Here is a 22,741-nt window from a genome sequence, read left to right as displayed (position 1 = left end):
CTTCACTATTGAAGGACTATCGCTGTGTGGCTAGGTCCCCTTGGTAGGTACTTTTAATTCCTTCCTGTTTTTGCGTGTGCAACGGGAAGTGGTAAAAATAGTGCGATCGCGGTGTATCACTTTATCCAACAGATGTAACGACGGATGTAAAACTCATGTGATGTAGCATTGTAGTAAGCCCTTGCGGTATGGTATATGTTAAGCAATCATATTTTCTTTGCCAATTGAAAAAGAGAATATTATTCCTTCCTATGTTATAGAACCGTTCGAACAAGCACGTATATGTCATCATCAGTAAATTGTCGAGGTTCGATTGCTATAATAATGGAATGGTTGAATCACTCAAAGGAATATCTTAAATCAGTATGGAATCTTGCGTTCCTGTGCATGAGAAATTTGCTATGGGATACTTATGTCGAAGGGTTTGGTCCCAACCCTGTTATCCTGTAAAGTTACAAAATATCGTCGGTTCACTTGGTCGGAAATAGAATAGCAATATTCCACTCTATTCATTTGGAGCATTCCCCTGAGCGATCGAAAAGTTCTATTCTATGGATCGGACGCCTGTACTGGTCCTTCCCTATGCTACGGAAGAATGTTTTAAAATCGCTAAAGGGGGTTCATGGAAACTTGCAATACAGTTGAGAGACATTTTGCTGTACAGTGCGTAACACAATAATAGGGCCTGTTAGTTTTTTTGGGAATAACTAAAACGGTAAAAGACTCGAGAAGGCCCCCCCTAGAATCTTTTGTGAGCAGCACTGTGGTCTGTCATTTTTATTGCACAAGGGGATTTTTGTATGGTCAAAACTCGTTGGATATAAACATTGTGCATTGTTCCTTAATACTGTTACCATACAGCGAGTAGAGCATGATAATATACATTGTAAGAAGTGATTAAAAATGTTATTATTCTTATTTTTCCTCCTTTTCTGAATATCTATGCCCGTTAACAAGTATCCATCGAACCAATGTACCGTTACAGTCCGGGAACACTGTGTATGTTGCAAGCCTGATTGGTCACGCCTAGCATGACCAAAAATTATATTGTAGCTCCTGTAAGCCAATATAAATGGTCAGGATAGAGGGAGGCGGATTTAATCGAATTATAAGCAATATTTCATTCGACTTTCTTCAACCATCTTTGACCACACTAAAAGCACACTATGCAGCTTTCGCAACGTGTGCTGCGGATTGCATACATTTAGGCGTAAATCCTACAGTGCCCAACAAATTTTGTCATGGGGGGGGGGGGGCTTCTCGAGTGTTTTACCAGTACAAGCATAACCAACATCTTGCAAAATGGTTTGGTAAAAGACTCGAGAAGTCCCTGACAAAATTTGTTAGGCGCTGTAGGATTTACGCCTAAAGGTATTGTTTACGTTTAGATGTTTTGTTTACGCTTAGACGTCACACCATACTTGACGAAAGCTAGTTTCGTCAAGTTTTTGATAAACGAAATATTTCAAGGATACAGTGAGTAAGGATGAGTGTCGCTCGCGTGGGGGGCACTCAGAAAGTTTATAAATAGGGCAGAAAACACAATTATATCTCTCTTCGAATTTGGAATCTGAACACGACGCTTGGTAAATATTGCAACACACATCGATCCGAAACTCCGCGAATTCTTCAGGTATGCAATCTGCAGTACACGTTGCAAGAGCTTCACAGTGAGCTTTCAGTGTGCTTTCAGTGTGGTCAAAATTGGTTGAAGAAAGTCGAATAAAATATTGTTATTATTTGATTAAAATCCCCTCTCCGCTAACCCTACCATTCATTTTGGGTTACAGGAGCTTCGTACTAGTTTTCAGTCGCACTAGGGGTGAACAATCGGGCCTAAAACATGCACGGCGTTCTCGGACGGTAACGGAACAGTAATTCGATGAATACTTGTTACCTTGCATTGATATTCAGCAAAGGAGGAAACATAAGAATATCATAATCTCAAACCACTTGTTACAATGTATTGTATCAAGTTCTAATCGCTGTCTATTAACAGTATTAAGGAACAATGCACAATGTTTACATCAAATGGGTTTTGACCATACAGAAATCCCACTGTACAACAAAAATGACAGGCCACAGTGCTGCACACAAAAGATTCTAGGGGGGCCTTCTCGAGTCTTTTACCCAATATTTAATTCGACTTTCTTCAACCAATTTTGACCACACTGAAAGCACACTGAAAGCACACTGTGAAGCTTTCGCAACGTGTACTGCGGATTGCATACCTTTAGGCGTATATCCTATAGTGCCTAACACATTTTGCCAGGGGGGGGGGGGGCTTCTCGAGTCTTTTACCGCACAATGTTTAGATCAAACGAGTTATGACCATACAAAATCCCACTGTTCAATAAAAATGACAGGCACAGTGCTGCACACAAAAGATTCCGGTGGGGGGGGGGGGCTTATCGAGTCTTTTACCTGCAAAATGTTTACAGCTGCCTCTGCGTACTCATAGTAGAATACGATTCATATACTCTAGACTAGACGATTCTTCTAGACTAGAATATTCAAAAAATAAAAATAAAAACTAGTGGCTCTATTGTTCTGTTACGCACTGTAAAAGAGTTCGACCCATATAAAGACGATTTTCAATTACTCAGGAGTTGGCAATCAGGTTGAATGGTTAAAAAAAGGAGGACAGTGGGGAATAGTTCGAGCTAGTGGAATGGAATCTCTTGCTAGCAAAATGTACAAATTGAGAGATGCATTAAAGAAAATAGTAATTACAAATTTTTCTAGCACAATTTAACAGGGCTGGACTAAACATTCGGTAGAAAATCCACAGCAAAGCGCTATAATCGTGTTGCAAATCTTCCCTAGCTGTTTATTGGATCGGTGGTAGAGGCGACAACGGCGACCGGTCTTCATACTCGGTAGGACCGGGGTTTAAAGCCCATCTGGCGATCGTTCTACGTTCGGTCTCTAGTAAGTCGAAAATGGCAGGCATGACCTTAAATGGTTGTTAGACCAACCAAAAAAGAGGAAGAAGTTTGGCTGGCAAATCGAAACCCCTACAGAAGGAGTATACTTACGCTGTACAACCACCAATCACGAGGAAGTACATCAGTAAGGGGGAAAAAGCAAGGTAAGGCTGATGATGGAAATAATGGTACAAAGTCGTTTGGGATGGTTTTTTGTACTATTGAAGTACGATTGATTTGCGTAAAGCAATGAAAACCACGAATACTTATGTGATGCAGATACATTTAGGTCTATCTCAGAAGGTCTTTCTAAAATTAATTTTAATAGTCCAACAGGGGAAGTGTACAGCACTTAAGGGTAAATTTTGCATAACTATAAAACCTTAACTAAGCGTACAAGAGCAACATCTTCCAAAACGGTGTATGAAAAGCTTTGAACAGACAAACTTTTACTCAATATTGTTGTGATATGGTATAGTACAAAAAGATTAAACAAAATCATTAAATTATCTCAAAAAAATGTAACCGAAAAAAGGGGAGTGAAAAACACGATCATCCGGTACCGGTACCGAACATACACACATAAACAACAAACAACCGGGATGTTGTTTTAAAATTAAATGTTTATTTTACTTCCGGTTTTTTCTTCTTCGGCTTTTTTTATGTTTTTGTTTCATCATCATCTGTCTGTGTTTTGTTTTTCGTTTGTTTGTTTGTTTTGTCCCCCCCCCCTTTTCCTTCTTTCGTGTGCCCTTTTGCCCGCCTAGCATTCCTAAGGGTCCGCGTCGCGCCATCCTCTCAATAGTAATTATTCACAGTGATTTCACAAAATTTAGCCTAAATACAATCGTTCGCCCGTCGTCCGTGCGTTTCCTTCGATCACACTCTGCTTTTCTCTGTACTCACTTTACAAACTATTCCTCGCGTGTTTTAATTTGCCACCAACCACACCATTCTGCCGGTGTGTTCTGATTCCGATTTTCTTTTGCCTTTGCCATTGGGTTGCCCGATAGTGGTGAGAAGAAGAGGAAGGAAAGAGAGACAGACAGTGTGGTTCTGAGGTCGTCCTGATCCGTCCTGGGCGACTGCCCTACGCCCGCCGGCTATTATCTTTAGTATGCTTCTTTCCTTCCACAAACTTAACTAGCGATTGTGTGTTGTCTTACGAGCTAAGCGATCGGGTCCTGCTCTTCACCATCATTATTATCCCCCTTTCGTATTCGTTTCACTCTGATAAGCTGTGTCCTTGGATGAATCGTACTACTTCAATCTACTACTTAAATCCTCCTAATCCTTTGCTCGCTTCAAAGGGCCTACACCCTTACCACACCAGTCCGTCCGTCTTCGATCTCCTCAAAAAGGGGAACACAGCGCGGAACTAAGCCCTAGCAACGCCCTATAACCTACATCGGAACACAGTAACAATTTACACACAGGAAAAAAAAAAGGTCCCGGACACCTACCTACACATGCTGTTGTGTGCTCAAACTTCTTCATATTGGCGACTTTGTGGTTTGAAGATGTACCAAAGAGCAAGCGATCGGCGATCGCGGGGGACACTCATCACATCCTCCCAAATAAGGTGTTCCCTCTGCTGTTGAATCTATTGCTTATTGTGTGGTGTCGTTCTTATACCCCCCTTTTCCCCTCTTCCCCTCCGTCCCCAATATTCCCTACTGCCTTAAGCCTACTGATCACGCCCGATCGGTCGGTCGGTCGGTCGGTCGGTCGGTGTCTCTTTGTACAAACTCCATTCGCACGTGATTCACTCCATCCCAAGAGCCAGACATTCAACATTGAGCTAAATAAGCGCGAACACGATCGATTTAAAAAAAAAAATATTGAGAAAGAAAATACATCCCTGCCTGGTTTTTCCAACCCCTCTCTCACGAGCGGCGATCGGCGATGCGTCTGTCCGTATGAAATCCATTTTTATATACCATTTATGGGTGTGTGTATGTCTGGATGGTGGGGAAGGATTCTCTATTGATCATCCAAAAAAACAATTACTGGTGTGTGGTAACATTTAGTGTTCTTGTGGGTTGGTGTTGGACCTGCTATTGCACAGACATTTTCTTACTAAACCAAGCACAGGCTACAGACTACAACCGAGTTATCCTGGTTCTGTGGGTGGGAAAACAACCGAGAGATCATCAGGAAAAGGGAGACCAACCTGGCAACCTTCTTTGACATACGAATTTAACTTACAGAGTGAGAAAGTGTGAAGAAAATACGAAAGGAGTCCCCATTATTGCGGTGAGTGTGGCGTACTGTTTTATGAAGCAACTAGTGTTGGGTAGTAGTGAGCTCGAGAGCTACCGGGAAGCCTCGTCTCATTAAAATGAGGGCTCTGAGCGCTATAGCTTGCGAACTCTTCGTCCTCTTCGCCCTCGGTGTGTGCGGAGCTACCGGGAGTGAAAAGAGTTCTTAGTGAAAAAAGGAAGATTTAGCTCTGACTACCCATCCTCAGCTCACAATACTCTCGATGAGCGGAAAGCTTTCAAACCCCAAAAGAGAGCTGGCAGTTGCTCTTTCGTTTTCAAAAAAGGAACTAGTGAACGCAAGACTAATCATAGACAGGAGAGCCGCTCAGCAAGGACCTTCTTTTTCTTCCTTGGCACTACAACCTCGAGAGGTCTCGGTCGGCCATTTCTGGCTTTCTGTGACTCGATTTTACCCGTAGTGAAGTAGTCTGCCCTACGTGCGGGGAATACAACAATTCAACCTCGTTAACCCTTCTCAGGGGCTGCTCGGGTCGGGTACAAATCTCATCTAGGCTGTCGTCGTCCCCCCGGTAGCGAAAAATATGTTCGATTTTTATTGTTTTTTGTTGAGATATTCTGACGCTTCTTTCTCTTTGGTACTACAACCTCAAAAGGGATCGCCTGTCTGCAGTTTTTAATTCATTTTCGGCTAGCCGGATTGTTACAGCCTTGCGTACAGGGAGGTGGTCTGGAAGGGATTTCATCTCCAATCCTGCTGGCACCGCAATCGCCTTGGCTTCCGGACTTACTTACTTCCTTATCAGGCGCTACAACCGCTTTGCGGTCTTGACCTGCTGCAATAATCCTCGATACCGCTCACGGTTTAGCGCCGTCGTCTGCCAATCCATTATCCCGGCCGTTCTAGTGGACGCATCAACGCCATCACTCCATCTCAGTTTGGGCCTGGAAAGGACTTTACGGGCTGGGTCGTCCGGTGTCATTCTCATGACGTGACCAGCCCACCGGAGCCTGGTGAAACTACCTTACGCTTCCGGATTACCCCAACTGATAAGAATTGAATCTTTGATTTGATACGAGATTGATATTACGAAACCAAGTAGTATGATTATTTCAAAAATAGCTCCCGCTAGACCTATTTCCATTGTTGAGTTGGGATTTTACGGAGTTAAATATTAAAGTTTTCGGGCGGTCGGGTGACCGAGGCGATAACGGCGCCGGTCTTCACACGGCAGGACCGGGGTTCAATTCCCATCCAGACCGCCTCCCCGTACGCAGGGCTGACTACCTTGCTAAGGGCTAAAATTAAGTCACAAAAAGCCAGAAATGGCAGGCGGCGAGGCCTCTCGAGGTTTTAGTGCCAAGGAAGAAGTAGAAGAAGAAGAAGAAGAAAAGTCTGTTTACCGATGTTGAAAGGGGTTAACAAGGTTGAATTGCATACGCGAAGTTGGATAAGCGTTACACTGTTGAGCTGGCCTGAGAAACCCTGTAAAGAGAGATTGTTCCAAAACGGATACAGATACTTCCAGCAGTGCACACAAACGCCATCATAGATCCTTGAAGAACGTAAGAAAAAAAAAACCTTTTTTCTTCTCCCCTTATGAATCATTCTCTCTCTCTCTCTCTCTCTCTCTCTCTCTCTCTCTCTCTCTATGATGTTTTCTCCCTCTATTACTATTGCTCTTCATTCGTATGATTAGTTCCCGTTCTTTGTCACTTATCGCGCGGTTTTTGCTTTGTTTTTCCAATCCAAGTTTCTTTATATTTCGAAGAGTTTGTGAGTGGGTTTGTCCTCTTGCACACACGCATTCTTTCCCCACTTCTAGCGCACCTAATTTCAACCATATTCACACACACACACGCACACACAGCGGTTATCACGCTTACTTACCACTAACTGATCGTGGCGCGTTTTACGACACGCTGCTTACCTAAAGTTCTTGCGCTTACTAAACGGCTCGCGCTGCACAACGTCCGTCCGTCCTTTTACTGCTTATATTACCACCTGCAACCCGTCTGCTACCACGGGGCCCGGGCTGTTAACTCTATCGGCTAAATATTAGTACTTCGGTTTTACACTTTACATTACACAACATGCTTCGGGGTTCGGGACCTGCTGGCTGGCTTGCTACTGTAAGCGCCGTGCGCCCCGCTGTGTGTGGCTTATTTATTATCAAACTCACGTGAGCTAACTCGTGCACTTTTTCCTTCCTCCCTCAACACATAGCTCCTTTGGACCGCAATCCACATATCCCACCACAACCGTCGTCCAATCGCTTCCCCTTCTACTGCGAACCATTCCTTTATCGGTTACAACCAATCCTGCGATCTTGCACCAACCAAACCAAACCACACAGAGACACGCATAGAAGCGAAAGGGAAGGAAAGCGAAGATCGTTCGTTCATTACCAGTCCTCCCGGATCCGGGTTGAAGTGTAAGGGAGTAATATTGGAACAGATTACTTACTTATAGGAGAGCAGCGGCGCATAATAGCATTCATTCGTTCGTTTTTGTTTCACCTGCACACACACACACACACTGCTGACTGACTGCTTCAGTGGTTTGGTCAACTAAAATTGGATTTCGTTTGCTTCCGGGGGGTTTTATAGCGCACTACGTCCTACTTTTGGGCACAGGCACATCATCTCTGCTGACCGTTGAATATGTGATGCATGAATAGTTAAGTTTTTAAGTTAAGAAAAACAACAAAAAGAAGGAGAAGCTGTACATTAAAACACTCGGGAGAGAAGGGAAAAAAAACAACACCCTACAGTACAGATGACCCGGAAAGACCGTTCTCACACATGCACACCTTTTCAATCACAAAACGCTGATGATTTGATTTTTTCACGTTGGCGTAATTTCGTATCCAAGGTCTCACACACTAAAGCCTGGCTGCTGCTACTACCTCATCATCATGATCATCATCATCTTCGTATGCATATTCCTATGGGGTGGCTTTTCTTAGTTGGAGAGATCGTGGCAGATACAAGAATAGGGACGTGAGTGCGTGTGTGTGTGATTGAAAACAAGGGAAGAAGAAGAGGAGGGGGAAACGGGGGGGGGGGGGGGGGGGGGTATTTTGCCCGGCCCGCCGTGATGGTTTCCATTAGAAAGTGAAGTAAGGCGCTGCTAGCTGAAGTATGAGACGTAGTCAATGCTGCTGATGTTGAGCAAGTATATCGTCCACGCTGACGAACGCGCACGCACCGAGGGACGTGCTCGACATGAGACGCAGCAGCTCGCAGGCATGCGCTATGCACACCTCTAGCGGTGGTCGCCATGAGTAATTCATTGATTCTGCAAAAGAAGAAAAAAGGGAAAAACGAGGAAAGAATGTTAGACCAACTGCTTCGAAAACCACATAACGATGGAGAGAGCGTGTAACGTACCTAATATGGCAGAGTTTAGAGCAGCACATACAGCTTCACGGCGCGACGGGCACAGCTGCCAACCGAGCGGGCTTGCCCAGGGATTCGAATAGGCTAATAAACTAAATGCATCCTGCAAACAAAATCAACGAGATATGGAGGAGAAGGTGGTTAGCATGATATAACAAGGATATAGGCGCCAGATTGATAAGTTAAATAGTTTCTCAGATTATCTCTGAATAGTATTAGCGACATATTCTTCATCTTGCTGAATAGTTTGAGGACAGAATCTTAAAGCACTAAGGTAGCGATTGGAGGAGTCAGCAAGTAAGCACCGACAACAACGTTGAAGTTGAGAGTTACGCGTCTGAGGATACTTCTCCACTCTAAATACCTTTCGCGACGGACGTAGCTGGGACTGAGCAGATCATTTATCGTCCCAGTACTCACAACCACGATGCGGAAAACCTTGGAAAAGATGGCGGAGCAGCAGCTCCTCCATGCCTACCATCTCTTCATTGATTTTAAAGCCGCCTATGACAGCATAGCCAGGGTAAAACTGTACGACGCAATGAGCTCTTTTGGAATCCCGGCCAAGCTTACCGGGCTTGTACGAATGACAATGGCCAACATCACATGCCAGGTGAAGGTGGATGGAAAACTCTCAGGGCCCTTTGCTACCACCAAGGGCTTGAAGCCAGGGAGATGGGCTTGCCTGTCTCCTTTTCAATCTGTCGATAGAGAGAGCCACACGTGACTTGCTGAGATGGGAACTTCGGGGACCATCTTCTATAAGTCAAACCAGACCCTGGCATACGCTGATGACATAGACATCATTGGTTTGAGGCTCTCCTATGTAGCAGAAGCTTATCAAAGGATCGAGCGTGCGGCACAGAACCTCGGGTTGGAGATTAACGAGAAGAAATCTAAAATGATGCTCTCACCACCAGCGGCCCTGCTAACAAACACTGATTTACGCAGGGGTGATGTACAGATAGGTGACCGCACCTTCGAAGTCGTCCAAAACTTCACCTATCTGGGGTCAAAAGTCAGCACCGACAACAACATTGATGTTGGGTTACATTGAAGGATGCTGGCTGCCGACCGGTCCAGCCAGTTACAGCCTGAGGAAACTTCTCCACTCTAAATACCTGTCGCGACGGACGAAGCTGGGATTGTACAGAACATTTATAGTCCCAGTACTCACTAACGCCTCTGAGACATGGACTCTGTTCAAAACTGACGAAGCCGTCTTAGCCGCCTGTTCGAGAGGAAGATGCTCAGAAGGATTTTTGGCCCCGATAACTAGTTCTACGAGCTGTTCGATAGTCCCACGATCGTGCAGTGAATTAGACTCGCTAGACTCCGGTGGGTTGGCCACGTCATGAGAATTACACCGGACGAACCAGCCCGTAAAGCCCTTTCCAGACCGTCCACACGGACAGAGGAGGCTTGGTAGCCCGAAACTGAGATGAAGTGATGGCGTTGATGCGTCCGCCAGAACCGCCGGGTTAATCGGTTGGCAAACGACGGCGCTAAACCGCGACCAACAGGCAAAGACTTCGAAGTCCTACAATTCCCTTTTGGTAGTCGACACCTCGTTGCGAGAGGACACGAAGAACATCCCAGATGATCTTCGCAGGAGGACAATTCCCAGCATTTTTGTGTGGATAAGTATGGCCGTCCTACCCCACAGCAGTTCTTCACAGACGGATCTTCTCTTCGGAGGCGAGCACGGGCTTCGGTGTATTTAACACCTACACTGAGGCCTTCTACAAGCTTAGACAGCCATGCTCTATCCTCTGTTGCCGAGCTGGCTGCTATCTTTCATGCACTTTTAATTATAAGCGCAAATCCTCCGCGGATCGGTATTTTTTATTCACTGAAAGCCTAAGCGCTGTCGAAGCACTTAAGTCCGTAGAGACATTAAAGAGCTCTGATTACTTTATCCAAAACAATATTGGATATTCTTAGCTCTCTATTCGACAAAGCGTTTAGAATATCGCTTATATGGCTGAGCAGGCTCATTGCGGTATTTCCGGTAATTAAAACGCAGACTCCTTGGCCAAACGAGATGCCTTCGAAGGCAACTTTTTTGAGAGGTCGATTCCCTCTCACGAGTTCCTCCGAGGATGAGGATGAACTCGGGAAGTTCCTGTACTCAGTCTCACCACAGGTATCTCTGCGTCCCTGCTTTCACGGGCTCGTGCGGTGGAACGTGCGTTTATTCGCATGATGTCTAGACTCATGTCGAACTACTATGCAATGAACGCTCATCTCCATCGTGGAGGCAGTGCCGACAGCAAGGTTTGTAGCTGTAGCAACGGACACCAGGACATTGACCACATCCTCTCAGGGCATCAGGAAGATCCCCCGCGGTGCCAATACGCGACATCCAGGGTCAGAAGGACTACGAATACGAGCGGATCCTGTTCGGCTTCGCCAAAGAAATGGGAATCACCTCTGATTCCTTCCCACTTCCTATCCCGTAGTAGTCCCGCTCAATAACTCCAACGTGCACCAGTCGCATTTTTGGCCAAAGCTGGTGTCAAAGCAGCACTCAAGAGACTTGAGGTCTCTATTGGCGGTCGTGCTGCCGACGGAGTGTGTGTGTCTACTACCACGATGGCTAAACTAAGCGGTTGTGGTGCTCGAACCCAGGCACATCAGCACGCAATCCGGAACAAGCGGTGAGGAGATTCGAAGCTTCATCGAGGGAGTTCGACGCAGAGGACGGCGCCATCAAATTGCCGAAGCTCAAAAACATAAAGGCTGCTTCCCGTCCCGAAAACACGTGGCGACAACCTGACGACGCTCCCGATTCCCAATTTACCCCAGCGGAACTCCCCATCCTCTACGGAGTTCACCCGGGATAAGGTGCATTCCAAGATACAAGTCAATATCGCAAGTCGAAGCCCTGTCATGCCTGGGTTGTAGACAAAGCATTGATACAGTATCTCTCCGAGGATGAGTCCATCGTTCCAATCCAAATCCAATCTCATCGCTATTTGATCGTAAGATTTGAAATGGAGAATCTATTTTTACGACGATAGCGAAGGCTGCGACTCCAGCTACATGTCGTATGGCCTAGTGAATCATTTGTGTCAAATCGAACGATCTACTTCAACATCAGCTTATAAGATAAGACCTTCCCCAAACATCCGTGCGAAACCTGGTTCCACGCAGATGGGTCACGAATGATTGAGAAGATCACATTAATTTGCACGTAAAAGCTACTCAAATAAAAAAACCCCCCGTCGCCCGTCCACTTACCTCCAACATTTTTTGATTAGTTTCATTAACACCATGTTCCTTCTCCAGGCGTTGGCTCATCTGGAACAGCTCCCGGCCAAATTCTAGCATCCGCTCGACACCGGACTTTCCCGTGGCACTCGTCGATTTACAGTTTGGCGATAGCGATGAGTCCACGTCTACGTGGAAAAAGGGGGGAAAGGATCACGGTTAATGATCCGCATATTGCTTTGTTTTGCAATTGTTTACCCATATCTTCATCCCTGCCGGTGTCCGGTTCCTCCTCCTCCTCCTCCTGCTCCTCCTCCCCATCACCCGATTCGTTTGCGTTCGTTCGATTAGCGGTTCCGTTTTTGTAACCATTCGTGGCGCTATTATTGCTGTGACCGTTCTCCATCTCGACGTCGTTCGAGTAGTCGTCTTCGATGCAGTTGCCATTATTGTTGTTGGTGTTATTACTGAAATGGTTTGCAATGTCCAACGTTAGTGTCACACATCGCTTCGGATCGATCCGAGCCGCTAGGGGGTTTTTACCTGAGGACGTTATTTTTTAAGTATCCCTGATTGTCAACGTTATCCGGAATAATGGTGCTACCGTTTTGATAACTTTTTGTTGATTGTATCACCGATGTTTGCACTGGGCTCGTACGCGACGAAGGAGTACCCTAGGGGGGGGGTGGGGGGGGGGGGGAGAAAGGGAAATGCACATGAGCTGAGGGATGCCAGGTGAGCACGACGATCGGTTCCCACTTACTAGGTCAAAGTCAGATCCGTTCACCATCTCGATAAACTGTCGGCACTTCAGCATAAAAAGCAGATTTTGATTCGACTCTAGCAGACCCGGATAGAGACGAATGGTTTGTTCGATTGCTTGTCCCATGCGCCCGGAAAGCACTAGTTTGATAATTTCTGCAAACAAACAAGAAACACAGCAACGTGAAGCGAACGACGGCCGGGGGCAAACGCTTCAACCACACAACACTTACTTTGTCGATTTTTAATCGATGTCATGTCTTCCTGTAATGTTTGACCCGTGGTCCGTGCGAACGTTTCCGCCGTCGAGCTGTACCCGTGGTGGACCAGATAGGAGGAAACCATTTTGTGCAGGATCACCGTCCAGTCGCCCTGATCATCCGGCAGTGGGAAGTTGTAGATGGTGGCCTTCGTGCTGGCCCGCAGCTCCTTCAGCATGTCCTCGATGTCAAACTTGAACGGTTCCTGACCGAAGTTGGCATCGACCACCTCGCCGGGCGTTTGGAGTCCCACCGTCGGGTATAACCGGGGCTGGGAGGAGATCGAGAAGAAGAAAAGACCACATTAGCAACGCCTCTGCTGTGGTTGGACAACGTCCTGCCGGACACTCACCGGTAGATCCTTGAAAGCGATGCCCAGATGGTGGCCGTTCTTGGTGTAGAAACACGTATTGTCGACCAGATTGACGCCACAACCAATAATATCACCGGTGGTAAAGGTGGGCCCGTACGGTTGCCCATTGCCGGACGAGCAGAACGAGTGGCCATCGTCACCGTGGTAGCCGTACGACTGCTTGTCCCAACCGGGCAGCCGATTCATCTTGAAGTTTGTATGGGTCAGCCCGATGCCCATGTATCCGTCCCGGCCCTTGGAGATGATCTTCACCTCGAAGTAGTACAGTCCGCAGGCGGCCGGAATCGGGTAGGCCGTACGCACTGAGGCTGCATCTGTGTGTGATTTACCAATTCCTGTCGAAGGTGACAAATTCGAACAAAAACGAAGCAATATTTAGTAAATAAATTTTTAGAATGTTCATTAGAGTTAGTGAAGTAAGGTAAATTGCAGAAATCACAAGGTCTGGCGGTCATATGCTGGATGGACATAGGAACAATTGTCGTTGGTGAGGCACCCTCAAAACCCCCGCGTTGTTAACCAGACTGTGAAATTTTTTAACTTATTTGTAAACAGTTTTAACTTTCCGCCAGTGACTCATAATATAGATTGTCTAGAGCTTTTACATTTGCAACGGCTCAGGGGTGCTGCCTATTCCCCCACGTGAATGACGAAACGTGGCGCGCCCCTCTCGGTTTATCTCTTGTCCTTCAATACGACTTGAGTTTTCCACCAAAGTTGCTGCTCTTCTAAGCCGCTCGCTAGCCCCAAAGTCTAGTGCGTCTGCTCGCCAGGCTTTGTGGCCTTATGAGACACACATCCCCCCCCCTCGAGTGGAGGTGCGACCCACACGCGGCTTCATTGTGTGTATCGGAAGGTGAGCTTCGGCCCACCACCCCCCGCCAGTGTTCAAAGTCATGGAAAATCGTTGCCAAACGCCGCCGCGCTCTGACCCACTTTGGGCCGCGCGGCCGTCTGTTGGAGTACGACCCTGACAACACTTGGTTGGTTGGTTCGTACGTTCGTTTCAGTCGCTGTTCGTTTATTTCCCCGTTGGCTTTTTTTTGTTCGTTTTGCTTTGTCGTAATCATCATATTGAGCGCGCGATTCCTCCTTCACGTCCGCGTTGCTTCAGTGGCTTTGCTCCACATGATGTTACGCCCAGCGCCTTTTGTCGCGTTCAATATCCAAAATCCGTGTGGCCCTGTCATAAGGGCGAATACATTCAGAGATGGCGTGAGAAGACGAGCAGCCTTGGGGTCGCCTTATTCGGGTGGGTGGTGTTATGGAAATGTTCTTGTTAGGTGTGTGTATGTTAAAATACTAAAACATTAACGCAAAAGAGGTTTGCAAATGAAAAATGGAAAGTAAATGGCTTGCAAGTAAATTAAAACACACAGGGACACTCGGAAAAAAAGGAAAGTTTCATAGAAGTATGTAAAAGAAATATAAAAATTAAAAAAAATATGAAAATAGAAAAAATAGCTAATAAACATGAAAACAAGAGAAGAAAATTAAATACTACAATTTGAAATTGAATTACAACTGTCACCGATTCGGTTAGTAAATTCATTAGCATATTGGAGCAAAAAAGGGGAAAAAATAAATAAAAAAAAGTAAGTCAACCCCCAAAAGAGCTGCACGGACTTCATTCGAACACATCGTCGAGAGTCGTCGTGGTCACCTCATCCACGAGGCAGGCGAGGCGCGATTTGGTTTCGAGAAAGTGTACGGTCTCTGCCATCGGGGGCCAGGCCAGGCAAGCAAAGCACCGATGTTTCGATGCTTATTACCAAACAACATCCATGCCTTCCTGCCGTCTGCCTGTGCCACCACCGACGCTCGTGGCAGAGCTAACTTTTTATTTCCTTTGCACGTCTTTACCCAGTGGCTTGTCGTTTCGTTTGCTGATAGTGGTGGTGGTTATGCCTTCTCCAATCATCACCCTACGCGGGGTTGAACGCGATTCGATCCCCGATCGGACCGTTGCCAATTGCAATCGAAAGTGCTTTGCACACTTTTTGTTTTGCCGTTTGCTACATTCATCGGCCAGCTACTTTATGTTGTCGCTTAATCGCTGCCGGAGCGGCTGGTAAGCTGATAAGGTGCTTGAGCCACAACACAGGAGGCTTTCAATGCATGATGATGCTTCCGAAAAAAATCTCCATCGTTATTTTAGAAGAAGATTACTGAGCGATACAAACTCTCGGAGCTCTTCTTTGGGTAATTGATTCTGTGTGTGTGTGTATGGCTGGCCATTGAAGTAGAGCGTACGATTTGCTGACCCAGTATTAATAGGTTTGCCCACCGTGCAGCAGTGAGTGCCCACTCAACACCACCAGCTCAACCTGAGGCACCTTCTACCGATCCGGCGGTTACAACAGCAAGTAGCAGCAGCCATATTAGCTTAGCTTGGTCTGTTGGCCGCCTCTGTCTCTCGAGGTGACTGGCGTGCGCGATTCACAGACCAGTTGTAAATCCGATACCTAAGCTGTTCGAGGAGAGCTCGCGAATACCCCCCCGCCCTCGTGTGTCCGATTAAAACAAAAATGCCAGCCCAAGCAAACAAAGACGGCAATCAGTGTCACAGGCACGGGATATAAGCTGCCGCGAGAAGTACACCGTCGTACACCGGGGTTCAGAACGGAAACAAAGACGTTATCGATGCGGTTTGCCATCGTCAGCATCATCATCATCATCAGCTGGTGCTGCGGTGGTGGTTCGTTGTTTGAAGCATGATGAACATGACACGTTTGAATGGGTTGAACGCGGTGTACAATTTCGGCAAAGTCGTATTTAGTTTAATACGATCGTGATCGTGTGAAACTCTTCTATCACACACACACATCGATTAATGCAGTGGTTTTAATAAGTGTTGATGCTGCTGCATTTAAGGTTGCATACGGCGCAGTATGCACTTAGGGGTAGGAACGCCATTGTTTCCTGTACTGCTTGAAAGGATTGAAGAAGTAAAAATGCTCTTATTACTCTGTGGTAATGTAGTAATCTTCATAAAGTTAAAAAAGAGACAGAAACTGATACATCTTTATCTACTAAGTTGGTCATTTCGAAAGAATTAGAGCGTACCAGTCAGCAGATTCTTCATTTGGTTCTGCAGATGATTCTTCATTTGGTAGACTTATAACTGATACATCTTTCCTAAAATTAAGGCTGCTAACTTCAAGCAGTACTTTTGCGTACAATTGGTACTATTATTTTCACTATAATACTCATTTAAAACCTCTATCGCACCTACTCGGTCTTCTTCGTCTTAAGATATTAAGAGGTCTTTCAATGTCTCGTTGGTCTCGTAAAGGAATGACTTTTCAGCTAAGGGTAAAATTAAGCCAAATGAAGTCAGAAATTGCAGTTTAGGACCTTTCGTGGTTAAAATGCCAACCGAGCAGAGAGAACGTCCTAACCAAAGGCATTCTAGAATCTAGATCTGATGGTTTGGTGAAGGGGTCTTGTGTTTTTTTTGAGACCTAGCAATATCGTAGCACGGGCCAGATAATATCAGCTGCCGATCCGCACATTGAGGACCTATGTATGTAATATGAGGACCTATGTAAACCTTGGTATGGCGATATTAGCTGATCATGGGTGGCTTGCCATTATCCAAAGGCCAGTAGTGGATATGGTCCAGATTCGAAGATTTGAACCGTGCATGTAGTTGAGATATTGAAAGTAACGACTATGAATGTCTGTTACTCAACAACCATAATGGATTATTCCAAAAGCCACATTGAGCGTTTTATTTCTAAACTTTTGATTAAATATTTTTATTAATTGTTTTTTGATGCAAGTCAAGGAAAGAATAAGCTTAGTTTTTACCACGTTAAGTATATGAAATAAAAACTAAATAAGTATATACGATAGCAAAAAAAAATTAAACAAAACGAAAAACAGAAAAAAATCGTTAAAGCCTTTTATACATCATAATTTAGAGTATTTTTATAAAAAAAAAACTTAAATTGATTGCATCATTTCATTAAAAAAAAGTATACAAATATATCTATAGGAAGTTTGTGTAAGTATTCTTACAAAAAAGTTAATCAAAATTTACTTTAAATAATAAAAAAAGAATTCCCCAGAAACCAACAATTATTGAAAAAAAAACTTTTTTCGTTTATTTATAGAGGCTTTGGGTCTTTGAGACTTCATTCGCCTCATATGAGAGATCAGAGTATTTAAAAATAATAATTTATCAAAAGCGTAATATTAGAAACAATACTCCATCTTCCAAACAGGGAAGCAAAAAGTGTAAAAGTGAAACGCAATAAAACACAGAGTTAAAAAGAGAGACAGACCGAGAGAGACCAGCACAGTAACAGAATGAAAAGGAGCGTACAAATAAGTGTACACACATTTTCGCACAGTGCTGCCTCGTACTGGCTGGCTGTGTTGTTGCTGCGTACATCGGATTTTCTTCGAACGCTTTGTACAAAGGGCGAAAGGGAACGCGCGGAACACAAAGGAAAAAAGTGGCAGCAAGCGGTGACTGTGTGTGTGTGTGTGTATGTGAGTGTCTGTTTGAGGAAGAATACGCACATCGAAATGTTATTCATCCCAGCAGCACACGCGGAGGGCTAAAACCACTACCCACCCTTCCCCTCAGCACCCAACCCACCGAAAAAAAGTCTTTGGCGATGAAATCGGGGTCGTGTCTCTGTCTGTTTCCTTGTTGTGTTGGTTGCCTGTGTGCTTCCCCGTCTGTCTCTTACTCTTTGGCAGTATTATGCTGTTCGTTTCCGATTTATGCTCAACGCATTTTATGCTTATGCGCGAATGTCGCCTACCTGTGTGTGTGTGTGTGTGTGCGTTTGATGTATGTTGGACAGAAAAAGGGGAAGAGAAGGGCGAGCGAAAGACGGGGAGCTGCTGCTGCTGCTGCTGATTTGGAACAGCTGGAGCGATGTATTCGTGTGCGCACGGTGCTGTCATTCTGTCTCATTGTTTTGATCTAAACTGACACGCACACTGTGACGCAGGCGGAACGTGTCGTGACGTGTTTTTGTTGGCCTCGGTGGTGTATTGGTGTTGTGTACATTAAATTGGTCACTCGAGCTGGCGCTGCTGCTGCTGCTACAAGATCAACATCGCCATCAAAACATGACAAAGAAAAGCTCGCAGCGAATTGTTTTTCCTCGACGGGAAGGTTCTGGTCATTTTCCTTATCGAAAATAAATGTTACAACCACTCGAAAACGATTGGGAAAAACATTGAAATACTTGCATGGATAAGTTATTTGTCGAATTTTATCCAAAAATGGTAAACATCGCCGATAGATGTTAGGTTTTGTGTAACAAAACGAAACTTTCTGATCATTTGCACAACTTCTCATTTGACCTTTCAGAAAAAGCAAGACACGACAAACACACACACATATGTCATTAACGTAGAAGCAATAGTTACATTTGCGTACATTGTTTTTCTTCGTCACCAAAACGACGTACATAGTCGTCACCCGTGATTGAATAATTAAAAGGTCGTTTTAAGTGAGTTCACAATGATCGTTTGCATCGTTAACAACAAAACAAAATATTAAATCATTTCATTATCAGCCATTGGGAGCGCATCAGGCACATCGTAGCATATTTACGTGACGATTGCATGTAAATCAGTTACCGTATCACATGCAATATCAATTAATCGCGTTGCTATGTGGATTGGCATTAAAAAAATTTCTAAAGTGACCGATGATGTTGAAAAAGCTTCCACACACTTCTTCGTACAAATCACAAGGTAGCAAAGCACAAGGCACAGGTTCCAATCCGTCACCGAAACGTCAAAACCTGCTGATTTCTGTTTCTTCCTGGCTGATGCTTCTTTGTGCGCACTGTCTCGCGGAATCGTATCATCATCGCATAGCCGTCGGTCTCTTTCGCACACGAAAAACACTGTTCGCTCGCTGTTGCGCTCTCTCTTACTCTGGCGATTACGCACTTTTGCTCCCTTCTAACGGCGTATGTGTGGAGCATGTGTATATTAGTAGTGGGCTACTGTAACTGTGCTCTGCTGCTGTTATTGCTGTGAGGAGCTGTACACTATTTGCGCAATACACAGCGCACATACAAACGCACACAAACACTCCCATCGGGTGATGGAGCATTCCGTACATTAAACCAACACGCACACACACACACTCACACTTTCATCGTTGTTTTTGAACACACAAGTTTGCAAGTCGATGTAGAAAAAAAAGCCACATTTCCAAGCAAACGGGGAGGGAAAACGTAAGCGTAAGAAAAATACGGAAAATCAAGAGTTGATTTCATGTACGGACGGTGACGACGGTACGGTATCGTAACGATAATGGAGCGTCGAATTACTCGATTTTTCCCTTTCCCTATACAGCACAAAAAGGGTTGTGCTGCTTTTCGGGCACACGACGAATCGTAATTCGCAGGGAAAGCTCTCAAAACAACACAAGGTAAACACACATTCCACCAGATGCGATAAAACGCAAAGTAGGCAATGCTTTCCTCGGCGACCCGACGTGCAGAGCTTGCTTTGTGGGGTAGAAAGAAAAATGACATTTTGTTCGTTGTAAGCTCCTACAAATGGAGCAAAGAGGCAAGCGATTGCACGCCATCGTGGCCATCATTAATGCGTAATAGAAGGGGAGGGAGAACAACGCGAACGCGGCGGCCTAAATGATGATTTAGTTCATTGACGACCAACAAAGGTAAAAATTGTGTGCTTCCTCGTGAAGGTTTCAACGAGACACGATTTGTGTAGCTGGGATCAGAGAGCCCCGACTGAGCAATAGGTGTAGGGAAATGTTCGTCTTTCTCCGTGCTGTGTGTGGTGCATGTTGTGATCACACAACATTGCTGCACACACACACGCGCGCCCCACAACGACAGCAGGATAGAGACAACCGTGCCAGAGACACCGAAGGAAGCAAAAGGGCAGCAAAAAGGGACGCACAAGATGGCGATGCAGGAAAATCAGTGTAAAAGTCGCACACACAAGAGAGTGTCGAACTAAATTTAGATATACCGACGTGTATAACCCTGTCGCCCCGAGCACTACACACTCACACACACGACCGGGCCAGACCACAGACTGAAAACATGCAAACAAATTGGTTAAAGCGAAGAAGGCAGGCCTTCCTTTACGGAACGATGATAAAAACCTTTGTAGTGAACACGAAGATTGTTTTGCGTTAATCCGATGGTGCTGCACTTGTCCTGCAGGCTCCAGGAACGGGGCAGCGGGTCGACCGCTTCGTTGACATTTGGGTACAGCATCCGGAGACGGTCGATCGAACTGGCCGTTGCACCGCTGTTGGTGGCACCCGGGGCCGCACTGTTGGTGCCGCTGGTTCCGCTTCCGCTGCCACTGGCACCGCCCTGGACGTTGTTGTTTGGGTTGAACATTTTTTTCGAGGACCTTAGCGAACTGTCGAGAGGCTGACCACCATCACCACACTTCACACTACTTGCAGCGGCTGCAGGCGCATTGTCGGCCATCAGCAGGGACAGCAAGCGAGCGTGTCTGTGTGTGCGGATCTGCTCAAGGGAAAGCGGTTCACTGACAGAAGCTACTGCTGTACTTTTCAAGTAGACACACACAACACTACACGGTAATCCGCAAATAATATTCACAGCTTCTTCAAATTACTGCTTGCGGCCATGCATTTGAGCGATGATCATGAAGGCCCCAATACACACACGCACACAAAAACACTTCGACGTCGTCGCCTGCTGCTGCTGCAATTTCCCCGTTCTATTGTTCTCGCTCTGTCTCGCTCTTCACGAGTACGCGCGCGGACCCTTCGCTTCGACCGTTATGGAGTTCGCGAACCGACTGCGGATTGCACTTTGCTTTTGTCCTCTGAGCGTGTAGAATGATGATGATGATGATGATGTTCCTGCTGACAGCGAGACACCCACCATCAAAACCACTTTTCTCTGTCTAATAACACTCGCGCACTCTCTCTTTCTCTCGCTCGTTCTTTTTACGTACGCACACTACACAACACACACACACACACACACACGGAGAAGTCGTCCACCAACACACTAGCGATGTCGAATTGTAAGCAAACACGCACACATTCAGCGATGGGCCTAACTACACGAACTGAACGGTGATGGTCGTTTTCCCGATTTTCTCGCAATGCTTTTCGTGCTCGTTTCCTTTAATGGGTGCAAAGTTTAACTGCTTCTTGAACTAACTGCAAGCTATGACCTTTCCTGCAAAGCCGTTTCGAACTGTTTGACAAAATCTATCCACGATTTGGTGCTACCATGGGCAACCTGTCTCGCGGAATGGCTCACTACGATTATCATTAGCAGCGATGTGTTGTGTTGGTGGTGGTAGTAGTAGTGATGAGCTTTTGTGTCTCTCTTGGCCCGTGGCACCTCTTTGCCTCATCCGTTTCTCCACCGTTGGCTTTTGATGGGCCTTCGCGATCGAAAGCAAAACTGAAACCGAAATGACGACGGTTCAGTTGCGTTGGTCAGGGGACAACTGACTGCTGGGACACCACCACCGCCACCATCGAATACGAAGGAGCAGCACACCCCGCCCCACAAGGGGTCAGTGGGTGTGAACGAGGTTGAACGTAACCCTTGGCTCAATGCTGTCGCACCTTTCGAACTAGTACGGGCAAGACAAAAGAAGTGGCAAGAAAAACAACCAGCCACAAGCGGGGGGCTGGCTCTCTCTACTTCCTTGTGATGATCTAGGGCAACTTTTGCTTCACAATTATCACACTTCCTAACTTTTTCAGTAAAGTAGTATGGTTTGTTAGCTTTTCACAGCATAAAATTTCCTCGCAGTGGGGGAGCTAAAGCAGCAGCAAATCTACGATCCACACGACCAGCAAACGGAGCTGCAAGAAGATGGAGTTGATGATGATGGTAGTACTGCTGTACTGTTGTGTACTGTGTGTGTCCGTCCGTCCGTCTGATTGCGACGTGCTTTTTTCTCTGCTGCCAGCATGCTATCTCAACTACGCCAACGCGCTCGCTCTATTTTTGTCTCGCGGTTTTGCATAACGTCGTTTGGCGTTGTATTGTGCGTTGAAAAAGTGGAAACATTGCACACACACACCGTCATGCATTTATGAGGAAATTTTAGGGTGCTGGTGGTAGTGGTGAACAACAACATCAGATGAGTGTTGTTTACTGTGCTTGGTTGAATTCGCTGGCAAGATTTGGCAGATTTGAAATGGATCAGGACGGTTGGTTTACGTAGTTTAATTTTGAATGTATTCAAGCAAGTGAACGGATAGTGATAAGAAAACAGAATTGGAAAGGAGGTAATCGATTGCTTTATAAGAAAAGTAATCTAGTTTTGTATCTTTTTCAACATAACGTGCTTTGGCGAAAGATAGGCCAACGTTTGAAATTTGAATCGATTGTACGTTACAAAACGTATTTAATTGTTTATTTGAAATTATCAATTGTAAAACATGTTTCAAAATTGATGTTTGGTGTATTTGTATGTAGATAACTTTAAAAACAATCATTTTTAGTATACTTTTTAAGTAAAATGGCTCGTTTGGTTGTTTGAATGCTTGCAGAATGAGAAGTTCTTAAGTCAAGTAACGCCTATAAACGCAAAGCTCCGCACACATAAACACGATTG

The 22,741-nt window shown here is 45.5% G+C and overlaps 1 protein-coding gene across 1 annotated transcript; it reads right to left on the bottom strand.

Annotated features, from left to right (window-relative positions):
- Positions 1-3,649: 3,649 nt before the first annotated feature.
- LOC118509674 (ran-binding protein 9) lies at positions 3,650-22,069 on the bottom strand. The gene is made up of 9 exons (XM_036050679.1): positions 20,280-22,069; positions 13,139-13,494; positions 12,760-13,057; positions 12,528-12,682; positions 12,308-12,438; positions 12,023-12,231; positions 11,795-11,952; positions 8,543-8,654; positions 3,650-8,450 (listed from the first exon to the last, which is right to left on the bottom strand). Exons 1-9 carry the CDS (start codon positions 20,614-20,616, stop codon positions 8,305-8,307), a joined length of 1,902 nt encoding a protein of 633 aa, XP_035906572.1. The 5' UTR covers positions 20,617-22,069; the 3' UTR covers positions 3,650-8,304.
- Positions 22,070-22,741: the final 672 nt, after the last annotated feature.

The sequence above is a fragment of the Anopheles stephensi genome, chromosome 3 (genome assembly GCF_013141755.1).
Source record: "Anopheles stephensi strain Indian chromosome 3, UCI_ANSTEP_V1.0, whole genome shotgun sequence".
Lineage (NCBI taxonomy): Eukaryota > Metazoa > Arthropoda > Insecta > Diptera > Culicidae > Anopheles > Anopheles stephensi.
This window is presented reverse-complemented; position numbering and strand designations above follow the sequence as displayed.